The sequence below is a fragment of the Paramisgurnus dabryanus genome, chromosome 18 (genome assembly GCF_030506205.2).
Source record: "Paramisgurnus dabryanus chromosome 18, PD_genome_1.1, whole genome shotgun sequence".
NCBI lineage: Eukaryota > Metazoa > Chordata > Actinopteri > Cypriniformes > Cobitidae > Paramisgurnus > Paramisgurnus dabryanus.
In genome coordinates, this window is record NC_133354.1 from 22,808,744 (window position 1) to 22,830,329 (window position 21,586).

Below are 21,586 nucleotides of genomic sequence, written 5' to 3' on the forward strand. Positions count from 1 at the left end.
TACATTTGCTTTTTCTACTAATTATTTTATTTTTAATTATACCATAGATTTCCCCCTATATTGTTACATTAAATTGTGTATTATGTAAAATTAAAAGTATTTTGAATATATTTTGAGAGGTTTTACGCATGGGTTTTACGTTAACGCCATGAGCGGAAGTGACGTCGCGCAGCCGGCGAAAGTATTTTTCACGTTGTGGAAGTGAACGATATCAATCCGTATCTTTTGCTGTCTTTATTTTTCTTTGGCGCAAAAATGGGCGATCCCGTTTCCGAGTACACATCTCGACTTCAACAACAGGTCAGTTTTGTGTTTAACCGTTACGAAAGTATGACGTTTAAAAGTTGTGTTCACGGGTGAATGTGCCTATCATGTTCTGACGTAAGAGTCTGTAAGCGACAGATTGACAGTAATGATCAGTTTATTTTAGAGCAAAACTGCAGTGTATTTATTTAAGCCAGTTGAGTTTGTGTCCTTTAAGTATTAGGAGGATGGGGCTGTGTCTTAATATCTAACTTAATATCTAACCTATTTAAACAGCATTCTGGGGCATCATGAGCATTTTGGGACATCTGAATAAATGAAGTAACGCTAATCCCTATGTCAGTAAAGCTTATATGTCCAAGATGATTTTAGACAGATTCTTTCACTTATCTAAAACGAAAGAAATCGCAATCACAGTCAAAGTGAAACTGAAATAGATGGCATACTGATAAAATGTCACAACTGATGACGTGGCTCAAGTCATATTAAGCGTTCACTTTAGAGAACTTACTTTGTCAACATCTACTAAACAGAGTTAAAGTTAAATATCACTTTTTTCATATTTAAGTGCTATAAGTTAATTGGGTCCCCAGTGCTTCTATCAACCTAGAAAATGCAAAAAAGAACAACCCAGTAACTTAGTTTTGGTAAACCATTCTCTGCATGCATGTGAAAAAATATGTCAATGAAGTTTGGCTCCCCTTGTGATGTCAGAAGGGGAAAATACCGTCCCTTAATCTGCACTATCCAACCACAGCACTGCCATTTAGTGCAGAGATCAGCTCGTTTGCATTTTAAAGGACACACCAAAAAATGGCAATTTTAACATGTCATAATAAATTATTTATATCATACTTTGAGCTAGAACTTCACATATGTACTCTGTGGACACCAACAGTGTATTTTACATTTTAAAAAAAGTCTTGTGAAATGTCCCCTTTAATAAATAACTGTAGTGGATGTTAAAGAGTAACTTATCTGTTTTTTTGACCTGTCTGAGTATTTGTTGTGGTTTCTACTTGCTATACAGGAAAAAGACATTCAATTACTTCAAGATGAAATAGAGAGGCTGAAGGATTCGCAAGAGCTAAACTTCACATCTTCTCAACTTGAGGAGTTAAAGGAGGAGAATTCTCGCCTGAAGTACCGCCTCAATATTCTCAAAAGAGTAAGTTTGTACACAGCTTTGTTATGTAAGAATATAAAGTGAAATTCTATCTCTATATATGTTTGTAAAAACTACTTAAATGTCCTAATATAACTAAAACATGGTCTAGTCCTGGATTAATCTAAACCATGTCTGGAAAACTGCCCCAAAGTGTTGTATTTTAAGTCTTTTTGAAAGATGTTTGTCTGCATAGCCTCTGAGCTTATTTCCAGGCATAAATTCATCCTAATAAGTTAACTATTTGTTAAATTGCTTGAATATCTATTTAATTATTCACAGAATATATTTGAATCAATATCATTATATTTAAAAGTGTTTATTTCCCCTGCCTGATAGAGTTTCCAGGAAGAGATTAACCAAAATTGCAAGACAATGTTGAACATCAACCAGCGCTTGCAGCAGATCTTTGGGGAAGCCATCAGTGCGGCCTACCCTGACCTGGACAACCCTCCGCTGACGGTCACACCTAACCAGCAGGCAAAGTTTGGGGATTACCAGTGTAACAGCGCCATGGCTATGGCTCAGGTCAGTGTCTTTCAATGAAATAATTCCCCCCAAAAGTTCTGTCATCATTTATTGACTGTTATGCTGTTCCAAACCCATACGCCTTATTCAGCCTGCCGCCATGTTGATTCCAAAACGAGGCTGTGAGTGATGGACGTCCAGAGCGTGCGCTTGGGATGTTGGTTATTCAGCCATAAAAACACAACATTGCATTGCATTGTTTTGCAAATTTTCACAGAAATCATGGATTGTAAAAATGAGAAGGGACATATGACCTAAATTTGAGATAAGAGCAGCGCAATATGTACATAACATTTGTTTAATTATTAGCCTATTGGCTAATCACAAATTCCTAATGTTGTGCGCATGCTTGCTTTTTTAAAACACTAATATACTTCTGTAACTAAATACATATCTTCAATTCATTCGGTTTACAACAAAAGCAAAGCATGAATACATTAAAAACTTTACTCCTGTAAGTTTATTGACCAGATTCAACTGAAGCAGGATTAATTTCTAACTAAATAACATGTGTACACAACTTTGATGATTCATATGGGGTCTACCTCTAACCGTGCTTGCCCAACAAACTATCACGTAAATAGCTTGTTATCAAGTCAATCACACGTTATTAAGTCAATAAACATGTCTTGAAAAAACAAAACTGAGAAAATTCATCATTCTTTTATGGTCTATACAAACTGAGATGTATAAAATATTGTATTGTTGCACTATATTGATGTTTTAAAGAAAAAAATAACCTGCTTACAACATGAGAAATTAGCAAATAGCCAACAGGTTAATATCCAAAACAGATATTGTATGTAAACAATCCAATATTCTTATCTCAAATTAGGTCATGTCACTTCTAATTTTAACAAATAATGTTTTCTGAGGTTCTTTGTACTGTGGAAATTTGTAAAACAATTTATTTTCTGTGTTTTGATGGCCAAATGACCAGCATCTTATTACAAAACAATAGGTTTAAAGTGCACCCTCTGGATGTCCATCCCTCACAGCCTCATTTTAGAATCAAGACGGCAGGCTGAATAAGGCGTAATCTTTCTTTCATAGAAAACAGAAGAAGATTTTTGTATGTGAATTTCAATTAATATCAATCAAACTGCAGTTGGTTTGTTTCATATAGTCTCTTCTATAGATTGTGTTAAATACCTGGAGTTGTCAAGCTCCTAAAAGGACATTAAGTACCAAAAAAAGGTGGTCTTTATGATTAGTGAGATATATTCTAAATGTTATGGACCGGTATGATAGCTTTGTGTTAGCAACAGATTAAAATTCAAATTGTTAATTTGATGAAGTGATGACCGAGATAATAGATTTATACAGGGTGCAGCAACACTTCTTTTACAATGAATGTGGAATATGCAACGCCCAAAAATGGGAAAATGGCGATGGAAGTTCCGCCTTCCAGTTGAAAGAACCCATTATTAATAAATAAAGGAGGTGCTAAATGGCGCCTCCGTCAAAAATGAAATAATGATGTTGTTTTAGTTCAATGTTGTAAAATGTGTCATCTTTTAAAGATGGTGAAAGCTAAGGGTCAGAAGGCCAGTCCCAGAGAAATAGCAGAAAAGATTGTCCAGAACATTCCTCAAAATGAATTGATCGAGGGAACAGAGATCTCAGGACCAGGTTTGTTTATATAATGGTTTATGTATTTATTTATTTTTCTTATGAAAAGATTGTTGATAAATGAATGAGTGCAAGTTGTATTGTAGGTTTCATTAACGTTCACCTGAAGAAGATGTATGTCTCAAAACTTCTCTCAAACCTACTCGTGAATGGAGTTCAGCCACCACCTCTGCCAACGAAAAAGAAGGTAGATTTGAGTTTTTAGGACAACATGGTGCTTTAAATCTCGAAAGACAAATCATCACATAATCATTTATTCTCCTGTTTACTCTCATTTTTTTTTTCTCAGGTCGTTGTGGACTTCTCCTCACCTAACATTGCCAAAGAGATGCATGTCGGTCATCTGCGGTCTACTATTATTGGAGACAGCATGTGTCGACTCTTTGAGTTCCTGGGTTATGAAGTGCTAAGGTTGGTGTGTGAGAGCGGTAGAGATCAGGAGTTGGGTTTCAGGTTTAAAAAGCCATTTAATGCGTAAAGCTTTTAAAACCTAGCATCAACGATTACAATAGGTGTTTCGTTGACAAATTTCTGGTCAAGTATAACACTTTCAACAACCCTTAAAGGACACATTTTATGCCCATTTTAACAAGATGTAAAGTCTCAGGTGTGCCCAGAATGTGTCTTTGAAGTTTCAGCTGAAAATACCCCACAGATCATTTATTATAGCATGTCCAAATTGCTCCTATTTGGGTGAAAACAAAAACGATCTGTTTTTGTGTCTGTACCTTTAAATGCAAATGAGCTGCTGCAATTTACTCCCTTACTGTGCCATTGGCGAGAGCATTGAAGTGGCCGGAAGTCACTCATTTTCAATGAGAGCCGGCGGTGTGAGCGTCGAGGAGAGTTGAAATCTGCTCAACTTTATGGTAATGAGCGTCAAAGCGTCCACTACTCTTTCTATAGCGTTGTTGGCAGGGCAGCCAGAGGGTTTTTTGGCGCTCTCACCAAACCGAATGTAGAGACAGTGAGCAATTTTATTTAAAATAGATCTGATTCCTGTGAATACAGTCTGACACAATGTATCTCACTATTGAGATCATTTTGGACAGTGAGTCTCACTGAGGGCAGAAACTATGGTGATGCAGGACTGTCAGTCAGTGGCCGTGGGTGGGGCTTTATCACTGTGACATCACATTGATATGAAAAAATAAAATCTGCATCTAATAAGACTCTTTTGATTTAATGGGGATTCAAAAAGGAGTGGCTCAATGTTTTTTTTTTCATTGTAGGGTGGTTGTGTTCACACACTACCAACACACATATATGTGCAAACACCTTGTAAAGTAGATTTTGCATAATAGGTGCCCTTTAAGTAAAATCTGAGAAGTTGCTGTTACCATTCGTTACTTATTTTAGTTAGGCATATTAAAACTAATGTAAAGTAATGATTACTAATAAGTGCCTTAATAACTAAAGTTAGTAACTATTATTATAGTGGTAGGAAATAAAAGGCAATAGTGGTGTGTTCTGATAAGAAAATGCAAAAAAATAACACAAGAAGTTAGTATCCAGATAAATTTGATCATCCACAGTGTTTATTCAGATGACTTGTTCATTCATCCCCTTATAAAAAATTTTTAGGCTTCATGGTGCTTAGTAGTTATGTCCTGTTTGTATTACTTTTTGTCTTTTATCTGTCAGGTTGAACCATGTTGGAGATTGGGGGACACAGTTTGGGATGCTCATTGCTCACTTGCAAGACAAATTTCCAAATTATCTTACCGTTTCCCCACCTATCAGTGATCTTCAAGCCTTTTACAAAGTAAGTATCTGTAGAATGATGGGATGTAGTATGAATGTGTCATTTATTGCGAATGTTTTGTGTGAACTGGCTTTTTAACACGGCACAGGTGATAGTGTGCAGATTATCTTGCCGCTGACTGTCGACTCAACAAAAAACTGCGAGAACAAGCATTTTCATTGCAGCCCTGCCTTAAAACTTTGCAAGCAATTTATTTGTTGTGATGCATTTCATGATTTTCTATTGCTTGTAAAGCAATTTCACTTATGCAACTTTTGCTTTCGCTTGCCAAGCTGCTACTCAGTTTCACAATGAAATAAATGCAGTTTGAAAACTTTAACTATTATTAGTTATGTAGTGTCATCTATTGTGACATCTAGCATGAATTCAACTTGGATGCAGTTTGGATTTTAAATCTAAATTTCTTTTCTGACGTTTCAATAAGCAGTTTAATGCACAAAACCTTTCCCATAGGTATCAGACCTTTTGTTGTATAGGTCCTAAGAGTTTCATTTTCTGCTTGTTTTTCTCTCATCTTCATCAGGAGTCTAAGAAGAGGTTCGATGAGGATGAAGAGTTCAAGAAGAGAGCGTACCAGTGCGTGGTCAAACTCCAGAGCAAAGAGCCAGACTTCATCAAAGGCTGGAAACTCATCTGTGACGTTTCCCGAAAAGGTATGTGTACGTGTCATTGTTACTACGTCAGCTGTCTCTCAGAGAACAAAGCCTTGTTTATGTTTGACACATTTACCCTAGTGCGATATCTCGCCGATGGTGCACATGCCCCGCAGGCGGTTATAGGCGTTGAATAGTTATTATTCTCTAAGAAATACCATTACCAGCCAGTAGTGTTGATAAAAATCAGCAAAAGTCAGCAGTGAGAAGTAGCTCGCTGAAATTTTTGAAAATGAAACTTGCTGAAAACCTCGCTACATTTCTCTTAGCCAAGTGTTATATTTATTAATTTATTAACCAGCATTTATTCATGCAGGAGGAGGACAAAACAACAGAAATATCTGAAAGATAACATCTAGGTGTTGTCTCTAAGCTACTTTCGAACTGCAATCAGAAAATTTAGGCTGTGTCCGAAATAGACCCTATACCCTTGTTCCCTATTTTCTACATTTATTTTCTCATGGTGCTTTTGCATTGCATAGTACCCCATGGTTTGATTTGTTTCCATTGGGTGCAGCACGTAGTACCACTTCGGGGTTCCTAATGACCCGAGCTGATGCCAAAACGTGACATGAAAACACTGTATATCACTGATTGGTCTGAGAGAATCGTCACTACCACCGTCATCGCTATAATGTAAAAGATTAGCTTTATCATAGTGCTAGCTTGCACTGTCTCGAGTAAACATGTTGTCATCTGTGCTCTGCTATAAGTTCCCAAACTTCCTTTTAGTGATGAAAACATCCACAGGTTTTGAATCAGGAACAACATAACATTTTATTTCAGACTTGCAGTTTTTGGCGGCACATTCGCGACTCACACGTTCACGTATATGCTTAAATGCAACTTAAATGAGCCTCAGCGGAGCGTGTCGACTGATGCCACGGGTGTTTGTACAGAAACTGTAATGTGAGACCGAGGTAGTGATAAACGCAATGTGCAAACATGGTGGTCAATTTTTATTTTGTGGCGGACTGATAAATAAATAAATGTATGGGAACGTACAATGACGCTCTCACTTGTATGATGTCACAGCAGTATGCAGCTCAAATATAACGACACGCCTATAATCCCTCCCACTCTGAGGTGTTACTAAACTCGATGGAAAAGCTAACCACGCCAAAGTGAGGTGAGGTGAGCTGACCCTACCTGACCTGACCTGACCCAAACCTTGGGGTACTATGCAATGGAAAAGTGCCATAATATAGTCCACTTGAATGAGTGAATGAATTTGGACACTAAGCGGCGGAAGCGCTGTGAGCACCTTTTTGTGTGGAGACGTGGGTGTTCATTTCGCACACGTCTCACAGTGAAGGGGTAGCTGCTAGACGTTGAGCGTACATCAGTTGTATAGTCATTATTGCGTTGCATTATGGGATTAAATAATGTCAATCAATAATGTCTACTACATATGGCTGTCTATTCAAATAGTGCACCACTTAAGGGTATAGGGAGCTATTTCAGACCCAGCCTTAGATTTTTTTATGAATTTAAAATGATAGATTTTAACGCATTTCAACATGTTAAGATAAAATGTTTCTCTTACAAGAATCAGATTTTTAAAGGTAAATCATTAAACTGTATTTACTGCACCAAAGGGCTGGGCGATAGAGGTAAAATGTTTATCATCGATATAACTGGTTACTTATATCATTCGATAGCGATAATTATTGATACATTTTATAAAGCTTTTTAAAAAAATGACAAGTTGAAAAGTTTAACTTTAACCACTGTTTGTCTTATTTACACACTTTATTAAGACAAACAATAAACAATTTTAGTTTAGCAGACAGTACAAAAAATGTGTACATCTTGCATAAAGATAAAATTGGTGTTAAATAAACTCTATAAATGCTCTCTCTGGAGCATTTTCATCACCATAATGTTTGATTTCTGTTTTTTGTTTGCGATGGTGGATCGTCTAATTTTCTTCACCTACATTTTTTAATGTACTGTAAATGTCGCCAAATCAGTATGGCCTGGTAGAGTAATAATTTGAATAAGAAATCATTGGTATTGTGTATGTGTCGATCACGCTCCTTTATCAGGGCATATAATAGGCTGTTTGAGATCTAGGAACAGCGATGTAATATAGTCCAATGCAGTTTTAGCAATGCATTAACAGGCGTCATATCGAAAGTTTTTTTTTATGTCGTTATCGATAAAGGTGTATTTGCGGTACACATCAATATCATTTTATTGCCCAGCCCTAGGTAATACACAGTTTATTCCTATTAATACATTTTAATATTAGGGGCCCTATCTTGCACCCAGCGCAATTGACTTTGTCAGTGACGCATGTATCATTCGTATTTTGCACCGGCGCACAGCGGGTTTTTCCCTCCACAGACGCACCTCGGCAAACTAGGGAATGAACTTGCGCTCCCTGGGCGGTTCAGCGCAAAAAAGGAGGCGTGTTCCGGCGCAAACCATCCCTGATGCTATTTTGCAGTTTCACAAAACAATTGCGCTACTAACCAAAAAAAACTAGTCTAAAGTCAGTGGCGCGTGGTCCATTATGCTATTTTAAGGGCGCATGCTTGACCAAAATGTATAGCGTGCACACACTTTGCTTATCTAATCTACACAGATGCAACAGTTATTTTTGCAAATCATAAATTGTTACAATAAAAAATATTAACACATGAGATAAGGGAAATCATAGTGGTGAGCATTGTGGTGATAGTTTTTATTTATTGTGTGGCTGCGTTAAAATTATCATTTATTATAATTATCATGCAAATGACGAAAATATTTTCATAAGTTTGTTGTGTGGCTGTATTACGTTTATTTTATGTAAATAATAATTAAAATGTTTTCATAAGAAACCTTAATGTATATGAACTTGATTTGTAAGAGTACTTTGGGGTTGGACTGCTTGCGTTTCTTGGCTTTCAGCGGTGAAGGTGGAGGTAGCGATGTCCTCTGCTGGCGTCAGGTCCTCTGTAGAGGCAGATCCACCTCCCGTTACACGGCGTGCCCGATTTATGGTGGCAAGCTTGCGATTCCCCCGTCTCCTGACATCGCTTGCGGCGCAACGTCCTGGGGATGCCAGCTGATGAGACAATTGCGGCTATTTCCTTCCACGCCTGTTTAACTGATGCTGATTTGGGCGGGTTTCTCCCATCCCCATACAAAACAACTTCTCTGTCTTTGACTGCTCTTACAAGAACGTCGGTCTCCTCGGCTGTGAACCGCTCCTGGCGTGCGCCTTGTAAATCCGTCATAATAATAGCAACCCGCCATGGAACTTGCACACTTGCGTTTAAAGGGAATGTTGGATGACGTTCTGATTGGTTTATTTGACGTTACACCCAAACCACACCTATGAATAATGAACCTACTTCAGACCAACCACTTATTGATTTGCGCCTGGCACAACAGTTATTTCTCCCACCGGGAAAATAGCAACAGCGCCCAAGATCCGCCCACAAAGTCACTTGCGCTTGTGTTTCAGATCGTTAAAATAGGGCCCATGGTACGTTAACCTTGAATCATCAAATTTTGTAGGATGATTTAATTGTAATAAATTATTTTAGCTGGGTTTTTACAGGCAGGCAGGGTCACATATATGTCCTGTATAAGCACTATAGACCAGTGATAAGTCTTATTGTTCAGAAAGTGACATGTAAAGCTATTTTTGTAGTATCACTTCAATGTTTTTTTATCTGGCACTATACTGTAGTGTCTGTAGGGGTCATTATATCATCATTCCAGCAGTAAACTACTGTACCGCCACAATAGGCAAACATTTACAGCTGTGAGACGTAGATAAACCAAACTCGCTGTCCCATGCCAAACCCAAGCAAATAAGCTGACACATTTCATGTTCATTTGCAGTAATCATCTGTGCATTTCAGGGCCATTAAACTCCAGTCCTGTTGGATTAAAGTTGAAAATAACTTCCAGGACCAGAGTTAAATAGGGACGAGTTACAATTAGTTTTAGCATTGCAGCTCTTAAGGGCACGGACGGCCCTCTGCGTCTCCCGCTGACGCGACAGTTTACCGTGACACCCCGTGCGCTCTCCAGTTGTTTCAGCATCTACTTTTTAGCCCTTCATCAGAATCTTCTTTGTCCACCGTGGCTCGTCTAATGAAGGTCAATTAGCGTGTTTATTTTTTCTTTTCTGCTGATGTCGTCCAATCAGAGTCTGCTAGATCAGGAAAGCGCCTGTTTGGTTTGATTTCCCTGCGGTGCGGCTCTTGTAATTAAAGTGTTTTGTCCCTTCCGCTTTGTCCACCTTGCTGACGCAGAGTTTCAGAGGGTCTACGACTGCCTGGATATCCGCATACAGGAACGAGGAGAGTCTTATTACCAGGACATGATGACAGCTGTGGTGAAAGAGTTTGAGGAAAAAGGTGTGTTGGGGAAAACTCTTTGACTTTTGCCTTTCAGTTTTATTGCACTTGCTTATACTTATACCTTAATGTTTCATTTTTTAGCAGTAGGTCTTCCTGTATCAACCTAAAACTTTGATTTTGTTAAATATTTAAATCATTAATTTATGGCAAACTATTGCGATGTGCACATTTTACAGTATTACAATAATTTTAGTATATCTTGTATTTTTGGCTTTTTGCATCTATTGCACACTAAAGCATGCTTTTTTCAGTATTATTGAATATACCAGGATAAATACAACTTTTAAGATCCAATGAAAATGCAGTTTGTCTTTCTGTTTATTATTATTCAAAAGGTAAGTCTAGGTGGGACATACGCCATAGGTAAAGTGTAAACGATTGACATACAACACGGATCAATTTATGGATTAAATAGAAATTTTGCAGCTCATATGTTTGTAAAGTCCTTATGTAACTCCCTGATGTAATCTGTAAAATCTCTAAACACCTAAACATGCTTTATAAATTGTCGTACATATCTAAATGCATGTGTCCAGCAGGTGGCAGTGTTGTTTCAGGATCAATCTTAGCCTTTACAGTTCATTCTACTGTTCATGTCTTTACCTACCATCCCAATCTTTCTCTTCAGGCCTGGTGGAGGTGGATGATGGCAGGAAAATAGTGTTTGCTCCAGGCCAGTCTATTCCCCTGACGATTGTCAAATCAGATGGAGGGTACACTTACGATACGTCCGATCTGGCTGCCATTCGACATCGTCTGTTCGATGAGAAAGCTGACATTATCATCTATGTGACTGACAGCGGCCAGGTATGTGAGCGCAGGTCTTGTAAGGTCACGCGTGTTCGCCCTGCTGGGCGAGACATCAGACGTAGCCCAGAAATCAAATGTTTGATTTTGTACAACAGACTCACGTTTTCAAATATTAATGCAGTCTAGGTCAGGAACATGGTATGCCCGTGGCTTTATAAACAGCTTTTTTATTCTGTTGTGTTTAGGGGGAAGATATTGTGCATTAGAATTTGCTCATTACCGAATTAGAGTAATTAGTTGCAAGAAATGTATAGGAGCTATTATGTTATATTAATATTAATCATATTTTGTATACATCTATGTATATATAATTGTGTGAATATATGTATTTATAGCATATATATGTATGCATTATTAATGATTTATTGATTGTAAATATTTATGTCCTGCTTTGGCAGTCAACACACTTCCAGGTGTTCTTTGCTGCTGCTCAGATGATCGGCTGGTATGACCCTAAAGTCACACGGGTAGAGCATGCAGGCTTCGGCGTGGTGCTTGGAGAGGACAAGTTAGTGCATTGATCTGTATATATATATATATATATATGAAGAGTTTGGTTCCAAAACGCGATAAACGCCATTTAAAAAAAATTGTTACTGCCAAAATCAATATTGTTTTAGGTCAGTATTAAAAAGTAAATTCTTAATTTTACGCAAAATCCAATATCCGCCGTGTTATTCTGTCATCTTTTCTCCTTTTTTCCACAACACGACAAATATCAGTCCTCCTTTTCTGCAGAATGAAATAAATTCACTCAACAAATCACAGCGCACCATTCCACGCATTGTAAACAACAATGGCGGTGCTTTGAATACACAGGGAATCCTAGTTTTCCTCATCTACTTTGTACTTTGTGATCAAAAAACAAACAAAAACAAAATAATACTTTGATGGCATTGATAAACCTTACACTTTCTTGGTATAGAAAACACATTTTTACCCAAATTAGCCAAAATGGATCATATATTGTTTGTCATATTACTTTGTGCCATATATACACATATAAACAAAATCTATTGTTGTAATAACATTGTTTGCGGGCTAAGTGTTTGCTGTGACTTTTTCATTTCCATCCCAGGAAAAAATTTAAGACTCGTTCCGGAGACACGGTTCGCTTAATGGATCTTCTGGAGGAGGGTCTGAAAAGGTCCATGGACAAACTGAAGGAGAAAGAGAGAGATAAAGTGAGCATCGCAAAATTTAGGAGACCAGAAACTCCCCTTAGTGTACCTTCAAAGGCCTTCAGCTCAGTAAAGATGAAGCTCTTATCCTAGATCGCTTGTGCTTAGAAGTCATCGTAATGAGCTTTGCTTTATACTTGCAAGATTTATGTCTCACAAACAGCGAGTTTTGACGGTAAAGACCTTGTTTTTGACTTAAGTAGGCGAAGGAAATGTGTTTTGACATTCAGGACCTGTTTATACCTGGTAGTAAGATGTGTTTCGGTCAATTGGACTACAAGTGGACGAGAGAGACCTTTCCCGTTCTCTTTTGTCTGCTTTCGACCGCTTCTGTCCTGATTACTTTGAGGGAATGATCTGTGGGCGAGTCGTTGAAAGACAAAATTATGGGTTTAAGTTGACACGCACTAATATTTTCAAAGTACTGCTGCTTGTGTTGTTAGAAAACATGCTTCACAACTTTATGTACTGTATGTGTTTTTCTGGTTTACTATTTACAACATTCAGTACAATTGTCCCAATTTCACAGTAGTCAAGTGGTTGAAAGTTGGTGTGGAAACCAAAAAACATGTAAGATCAAACTCTCCAAGGTGTGATGGCCTTTTTGACACTGTGTATGTGTGCGTTTGTTGCAGGTGCTGACCCCGGAAGAGCTGGTGAAGGCTCAGCGAGCCGTGGCGTTTGGTTGCATCAAGTATGCAGACCTTTCGCACAACCGCATCAACGATTACATCTTTTCTTTTGACAAGATGTTGGATGACAGGGGCAACACTGCGGCCTACCTTCTCTACGCCTTCACACGCATCAGGTGAGCCCTCAGGGGGTTTGATACCTTCACCTATTTCAGTTAAGTTTTGTTAGATGTTGTCTTGACCCACATTAAATGAGCCCTGCAAGGGTCGATATCTTCACCTGCTTTAGATGAACCCTCAGGGGATTGATTTCTTTACTTTCATCTGATGAGGTCTGCTGTTGAATGATATTTTTACCCCTGACAGGTAAAGCCTGTGGGATTGATATCTTCACATGTTATAGGTGAGCCTTGCTAGGTTAGGGAGTTATATCTACACCTGTTTCAAATGAGGCTCGTTCATGTTTGATATCCTCGCCGGTTTCAGGTGAAACGCACAGAGTTTTGATATCTTCACCTTTTATGGTGAAGCTCTCCAAAGTTTGATCTCTTCTCCTGTTTTAGGTGAGATATGCTGAGGTTTGATCTCTTCACCCATTTCAGTAGTGGTCCACCGTGGTTTTTTCTCTTTACCCGTTTCAGGTTAAACCCGTTGAGGTTTTACATATCCGCACATTTTAGGTTAAGCCTTCTGAGGTTTAAAATCTCCGCCTGTTTCAGGTGAAACCCGTTGAGGTTTAAAATCTCCACCTGTTTCAGGTGAAACCCTGTTGAGGTTTGATATCTCCACCCGTTTTAGGTGAAGCCTGCTGAGGTGTGATTTCTCCACCTGTTTCTAGTGAAACCTGTTGAGGTTTGATATCTCCACCCGTTTCAGGTGAAACCCCTTGAGGTTTTATATCTTCACCTGTTTCCGGTGAAACCCATTGAGGTTTGGTATCTCCACCCATTTTAGGTGAAACCCATTGAGGTTTGATTTCTCCACCTGTTTCAGGTGAAACCCATTGAGGTTTGATATCTCCACCCATTTTAGGTGAAACCCATTGAGGTTTGATATCTCCACCTGTTTCAGATGAAACCCATTGAGGTTTGATATCTCCACCCATTTTAGGTGAAACCCATTGAGGTTTGATATCCCCACCCGTTTCAGGTGAAACCCGTTGAGGTTTGATATCTCCACCCATTTTAGGTGAAACACGCTGAGGTTTTATATCTCCACTCATTTTGGTGAAACCCGTTGATGTTTGATATCTTCACCTGTTTTAGGTGAAACCCTGTTGAGGTTTGATATCTACACCTGTTTCAGGTGAAACCCCGTTGAGGTTTGATATCTCCACCCGTTTTATGTGAAACCCATTGAGGTTTGATATCTCCACCTGTTTCAGGTGAAACCTGTTGAAGTTTGATGTCTCCACCCGTTTTATGTGAAACCCGTTGAGGTTTGATATCTCCACCTGTTTCAGATGAAACCCATTGAGGTTTGATATCTCCACCTGTTTCAGGTGAAACCTGTTGAGGTTTGATATCTCCACCCGTTTTAGGTGAAACCCGTTGAGGTTTGATATCTCCACCTGTTTTAGGTGAAACCCTGTTGAGGTTTGATATCTCCACCTGTTTCAGGTGAAACCTGTTGAGGTTTGATATCTCCACCCGTTTTAGGTGAAACCCGTTGAGGTTTGATATCTCCACCTGTTTTAGGTGAAACCCTGTTGAGGTTTGATATCTCCACCCGTTTTAGGTGAAACACGCTGAGGTTTGATATCTCCACTCATTTTGGTGAAACCCGTTGATGTTTGATGTCTCCACCCGTTTCAGGTGAAGCCTGCTGAGGTTTGATATCTTCATCCGTTTCAGGTGAAACCTGTTGAAGTTTGATATCTACACCCGTTTTAAGTGAAACCCGTTGAGGTTTGATATCTCCACCTGTTTTAGGTGAAACCTGTTGAAGTTTGATGTCTCCACCCGTTTTATGTGAAACCCGTTGAGGTTTGATATCTCCACCTGTTTCAGGTGAAACCTGTTAAGGTTTGATATCTCCACCCGTTTTAGGTGAAACCCCTTGAGGTTTTATATCTTCACCTGTTTCCGGTGAAACCCATTGAGGTTTGGTATCTCCACCCATTTTAGGTGAAACCCATTGAGGTTTGATTTCTCCACCCATTTTAGGTGAAACCCATTGAGGTTTGATATCTCCCTGTTTCAGATGAAACCCATTGAGGTTTCATATCTCCACTCATTTTGGTGAAACCCGTTGATGTTTGATGTTTCCACCCGTTTCAGGTGAAGCCTGCTGAGGTTTGATATCTTCATCCGTTTCAGGTGAAACCTGTTGAGGTTTGATATCTCCACCTCTTTTAGGGGAAGCCTGCTGAAGTTTGATATCTCCACTCATTTCAGATTAAGCCTGCTGAGGTTTGATACCTATGCCTGTTTTAGGTGAAACCCATTGAGGTTTGATATCTTCACCTATTTCAGGTAAGGCCTGCTGAGGTTTGATATTTTCACCCGGGTCAGGTAAAGCCTGCTGGGGGTTTGATATGGGGTTTCCACTTCTGGGAAATGATGTTTCTGAGTGGATGCTGTGCTGGAAATGGAGGCACAATTGATTTCCACATGGGTGGGGAAACAGCTCAACAACACTGCTGAATGGCCCCCATCCAGTTGATCGCTCTTACGGGCTGTTGATCTTTTGTTCTTTTGGCAGTCTGTTTGTGTGCTGCTGTGTGGAGTTTGTACGTGTGCACAGGGGCTTTCAATGTTTGCGTGCACATGAATGAATGCGTGCATCTGCCGTGCAGACAACACGTGCGTTTCTGAGTGAAATGTACTCGTGTATCCATTTTTGAGATATCTACCTCAATCCTAGCCAGAGTGGATGCTCACCACACCTTATCATTTGTCAGTGTTTGCTCTCTTACCTCAGGAGGACTGTTGACCTCATGTCAAGCGCTCAGGGTATCGACGTCTCTCCGGCTTCATGGCTCTCATGCATTTGGAGAGCCTGTTACTGTCTATAACAGGCTGTAGAAAACAATTGGTAACAGAATATCATATTTAGAGGAAAGTAAAAGTGAAGCCAGTGAGATGAGCGGTTGCCAAAAAAGTTAATTGGCCATGGCAACAGTTGCTGGGGATTTCGTCTTTTAATTTCTCTGAATGCTTCCAATCCAACGTGATCCTCAAATTTTCTGGCAAGAAGAACACATTTACATGTTGTTCTTATTTGACTGTTTCGACAGCTCGTACAAATGCAACTTTGCTGTTTTTCTTTGTGCACTTTCAATTTTTGTTTCACTTTATTATCGAGTTTCAATCTAGTTTACTAAATCATTTTAAAGGAACAATTGACTCATGTTGTGAGTGTTAAATTTCCTCTGTGGAACACTTAATTTTTCAACATGATGTTTTCCATCCAGTTATAGTTGGAAGTGACCAATGCTGTCAATATACCCAATTCAATATACCCGTGGTATAAAATATTATAATGTAACATATTATAATATTCATCAATCATATATTATAATAATATATACATTAGAAACTAATATTTGATGATGGCATATGGGATAGGATAAGTTCTTGCATTTTTTGTATATTTAGAAGAAATTCTAGTATGAAATTTTCATAAAAACTTCAAAATTTATGTGTATGCATGCTTATTGAACAAGACCCATTGTTTTTGGAAGTTTCATAACCAAATGTGCCATCCCATTTCTATCATAACACATCTTCTCTCTTCACCTCCAGGTCTATAGCTAGACTGGCTAACATCCAGGAGGCCGCCCTGCGTAAAGCGGCCGAGACCACAGAGGTCTTGCTTGATCATGAGAAGGAGTGGAAACTGGGTAAATGCATCCTGCGCTTCCCCGAAATCCTGCAGAAGATAACAGATGACCTGCTGCTTCACACGCTGTGCGACTACCTTTACGAGCTGGCCACCACCTTCACAGAGTTCTACGACAGCTGCTACTGCGTGGAGAAAGACAGACAGACGGGTGAGTTCTCCTGTTTAGTTCACCAGGGTTTATATACTCCAAAACCTGCTCAAGGATCACAGTGATGGGTGAAAATAAATGTCGCTGAATGAGAAATTTCACCCTAATACTAAGAAAGAATAAAGGGCTTGTGTCCAAAACCTTTAATGGTGCTGAGGTTTTAGTGGTCGACCTCTGTAGCTTAATTGTAGAGCGTTGGGTATCAACAAATGGTCTTGAACCCAGAGAATACGTATAGTAATAAAAATATAGCTTGAATGCACTGTAAGTCGCTTGAATATGTGGTTTTTGCTTCATATCAGATGTAACAGAAACAAAACGTTTAATGCCGGTACTTTTACTGTAATGAAAAGAGGTCTAATATAAGAGTTATAATTTGGATGCATGTCAGCATTGTTTTTATATGTTTATTAGCCAAGAACAATGGCTCATTTGAACAGGGAAAGCTAATCTAGGACAAAATAAGATAGAAAATCCCTTAGCTGTTTTTTCTCATTTGATTCCCTTTATTAAGAACTTGTTACTCAGGCACTGATGAAACTTCTGTCTCTTGAATTATGCAGCGCTTTTAGTCTTTTAATGTAAACTAATGAAATTGCATTTTATTGAAGAGATTGAAAATGCTCCGCTTATGTGACTTTTGGGTGTCTTTTTTCATGTGAAATACACAACGATTGCAGTATATTGTAGGGTTGCCGCGGTGACAGAATTTTCCCACCGGTTAATTGGCGCGTCAAAAAGCCGGTGATCTCGGTTTCACCGGGTGGGAGGGGCTTATAAATGGGCATGCAGACGTGCACATTTTACTTTCACTTTTGAATTACGCAACTGTTTAAATGCAGTGCTTGCGTACGCTGCATTAAATCGCGTATGAGTTTGCGATTTAACGCAGCTGGTTTAATTAAGTGCTTGAGTCAATGTGCGCAGGTAATTCTCACAGAACCTGCCAGTCCGCAACCGGCTCTGCTTGAATGATGGGTTTATTATTTTTCTTGATGAAAAACACAACAACAAAATGATCTCGCTTATATTAAACATCATATATGTATATTATAACAAAAACGAGTAAGCACGCGGCTTCTGTCATCATCTGGTCAGTCAGCTCGTCTCGCAAACTCTGACAGAAATAAATGAAATCTGACACCTGCTGCTCTGTGACGTGACACCCGTTCAGCTCCGCTAAATTCAGGCAGCAGACACATTCAGTTGTTGTTAGTGTTTGCTCTCTCTAACGAAACTAAATGATTTAATTACACGAAAAAATCAAAACGACGATGAAAGACGGTGTCGCGGTGGGCAAGTGATCTAACCGGTGAGAGGCTGAAGCACCAGTTATCACCGCTTCACCGACTATCGCGGCAAGCCTAGTATATTGTGTGCTCGTGGATTTGAATACCTTTCATAAGTCTTCAATTGTTTGACCAAACATGTAGTCCCACCCCACTAGCGTTGGTACTTTTGTGAATAACATTATAAAAGTCATGTGCAGCTATTGTGGCAAAGATGTCAAATCACTAACCAGTTTGGCGTGTTATGTTTTACAATTTATAGTCACCTTATTTGCTGCCGAAGTTTAAGCAGTCTGCGCAGATTGAGCGCACATAATCAACTCGTAGTATTTTCTCAATCTAGGTTACACACCCATGTCACATTGCTGTGCACGTGGTCACAAAATGTAACGTTTGTACACGTATTTTAAAGGAACACGCTGACTTTTTGTGACTTTAGCTTATTTACAGTATCCCCCAGAGTTAGATAAGTTTGTACAAACCCATTTTATCTCTGTGTGTCCCGTAACTCTGTCTGACGCAGCCCCTGCTAGCTTAGCTTAGCACAAAGACTGAAAGTAAATGGCTCCAGTTAGCATACTGCTCCCATTAAGTGACAAAATAACGCAAACATTTTCCTATTTGTGTGTTGTGATTTGCATAGTCACAGCTTGTACAAATAACAAGGTCATATGAGACACAGCCATCTTTTAACCGTATACATACTGGAAACTATATTCTCAGAAGACGAAGCACTGCTACTTGGTCGGGTGCATTATTTTAAAAAATAATTCAACTAGTGTGTTATTTCAACTCCACACTAGTCAAAAAAGTTTCAATTAAATGTAAATTCAAGTTGATTAAACTTAAAAATGCAAGTGCAACAAGGAATTTTTTATAGTATATGTGGCCATAATTTTGGAACACCTCCGGGCAGTTATTTCAGTCTTGCTAAAGTCTTGTGTATTTGAATAGAAAAATACAGTTATCCAGCCCAGTCTCCTGAAGATGCGTATAAATAGCACGAAGTGTAAAACTCGTGCAATACATACGCCAAATTCCACTTTGGCGTGCATATGATACGCAAGTCCTTCCCATTCACTGAAACGGTGCATCTTTTTTTGTCGTTTTATTTATTGGTTTCTCAATTTTTTTGCTATTTTTTTTACCATTTTCCCTTGTGTTTAGGGTTAGAACAACTTTTTGTTATATAAATATGACATCCTAACCCAAACCCCAACTCTAACCCCAACTCCAAGCGACCATGGCTTAACTATGGACAAAAACATGGAGAAACCTGTATATTAAATAACCTCATTAAGCAAATCTAAAATCTAACCCTAAACCCAAGCGAAAATGGTTTAAAAAACAAAAAAATTGAGAAACCAATAAATAAAATGACAAAAAAGATGCACCATTTAAGTGAATGGGGAGGACTGGCGTATCATATGCACATTAAAGTGGAATTTGGCGTATGTATTGCACGAGTTTTACACTTCGTGCTATTTATACGCATCTTCAGGAGACTGTATTGAGTTATCTCTACAATCAACATACATAAACTACATATTTTTGACCAACAATTAAACCTGACAAACTTTTGTTAGAATAAAGAAAAAGGAATGCTTCTCTGGGGTCAAAAATGTTTTAAATAATGTACAAACAATCCAGGGTGCTCTTCAAATATCTTGCTTTGTGTGTTTGGCTGTAATGAGATAATTAAAAAAGTTTTACCTAGTTGTTGTTAAAGTTGGGGGTGGGACTAAGGTCATGTGGCCATTCCCTCTCTACTTGGTAAATGCACTCTGTGTATGTTTGGCATGCCCTGATGAAAACAGTTAAGTTGAAACTCTTTGGCATGTAGCCATTTTTTTATTAAAGGCTTTTTTACATTTAACAGGAGTGCCTAATTTTTTTCTATTTTCTTATAAACGTTTGTTGCTTAAGCTCAAACTCCCTCCCCAGAAAATCCTCAGTCTTTATCGATTTATGATTGAACATTTGACCTTATTTTGCCTTTTTCTTTAAATTTTTCTGGGGGTCACTGGACCCCAGTTTGAAAACCCCTGCCCTATAGTAATAGCAGTGATTGATCTTGTTATATTCAATATCTTTGTTATGACATGCTAAATGCTAAACCTCGATAAGAGAAAGTATTTAACCATGACATAATTTTTGTAAATAAAAAAAATGTATCATCTTTAATTGTTGAATTTACCAAGACATGTGATGAAATATTAATTTGATTTACGTGAACCTGTTTTTTTTTAGAAGGGCAACTTTGACCCCTCTGTATGTTTTTTTGCAGGGGAAGTGGTGAAAGTCAACATATGGCGGATGCTCCTCTGTGAAGCCACAGCAGCTGTGATGGCCAAAGGTTTTGACATTTTGGGTCTCAATCCAGTAGAGAGGATGTAAACTGGTCAGCGCTTCCACCCCAAACATAAGTCCCTTTTCCAAAACATCAATGTCCCAATAGATTTTTATGTTATACCAAATAAAACTCTTGCGACTACCTATAAAGATTTTGGCTTTGGGTTCATTTTTCTCCTCGCATAAATGTCAGATGATCCATCTGGACCTTGAAGAATCACCAGAAGGTTAAAGCTACTGTACCGATCTTTCCAGCCTTTCCCATTAGACTTTTTCTTTTTATAATAAACCTGAATATAGACGATAAGCATAAGCTCACTTATCTTACCTTACCTTAAGCTTTAACAGCCTTCAACTTATTTGACTTTTGATTGTTTTGTTTTTCAAATATGCATAAAATATTGTTCTTCATTAAATTGTAAAGCAATAAATCAATTCCCTAATATGTTTTTTTATTCACAAGGGTATTTTTAAATCTGCTTCTCATTTAGCTAGAGGCTTTCGGTGAATTATTCAGAGATAGCAACTTATTTCGTTTAGGCCTTTTAATAGAGTTCAGTGTTTGTCTTGCTCCCGCCAACAGGATTAAATGAATTGGGGTTGATAAATGTGGCGTCCACACCCGATAATCTGTGTGAAGATTAAGTGGAATGATTTAATTCACTCGCTGGGTCACTGCTTATTTACTCATTGGATGCCCTGTAACCAGGATTTCTGTGATAATTTTAGGTCTGGGATCTAAATTGTATATCTAGGCACTTAACTACTTGCTCAAGTTCAGGTGAATCCATTAGTTTGTTCTAAGCCATTTATTTAAGCATCCTACTTTTTGAAGCGTACTACAGTATATACTTTAAGACCACATATTCCAGTGTTGGGTCAAACAGGGGTTAAATTAAGTCAGAAAATGTTTATATTTAACCCAACAACCTATACAACCTAGCATTTTGCATTGAA

General features: G+C 38.5%; 1 protein-coding gene across 1 annotated transcript; it reads left to right on the top strand.

The window, feature by feature from the left end:
* Positions 1 to 166: 166 nt before the first annotated feature.
* Positions 167 to 20,781, top strand: rars1 (arginyl-tRNA synthetase 1). Its single transcript, XM_065287326.2, has 15 exons — positions 167 to 300; positions 1,295 to 1,432; positions 1,769 to 1,957; positions 3,481 to 3,589; positions 3,676 to 3,776; positions 3,879 to 4,000; positions 5,234 to 5,354; positions 5,878 to 6,007; positions 10,264 to 10,368; positions 11,000 to 11,178; positions 11,580 to 11,689; positions 12,260 to 12,365; positions 12,998 to 13,170; positions 16,741 to 16,988; positions 20,565 to 20,781. Exons 1-15 carry the CDS (start codon positions 256 to 258, stop codon positions 20,672 to 20,674), a joined length of 1,986 nt encoding a protein of 661 aa, XP_065143398.1. The 5' UTR covers positions 167 to 255; the 3' UTR covers positions 20,675 to 20,781.
* The last annotated feature ends 805 nt before the right edge of the window (positions 20,782 to 21,586 follow it).

Excerpts from the sequence above, each read along its gene's own strand:
- rars1 (XM_065287326.2), top strand. The coding sequence starts at position 256 with ATGGGCGATCCCGTTTCCGAGTACACATCTCGACTTCAACAACAG. Across the intron at positions 1,433-1,768 it reads GCCTCAATATTCTCAAAAGA|AGTTTCCAGGAAGAGATTAA; the intron begins GTAAGTTTGTAC and ends CCTGCCTGATAG. Across the intron at positions 13,171-16,740 it reads TACGCCTTCACACGCATCAG|GTCTATAGCTAGACTGGCTA; the intron begins GTGAGCCCTCAG and ends CTTCACCTCCAG.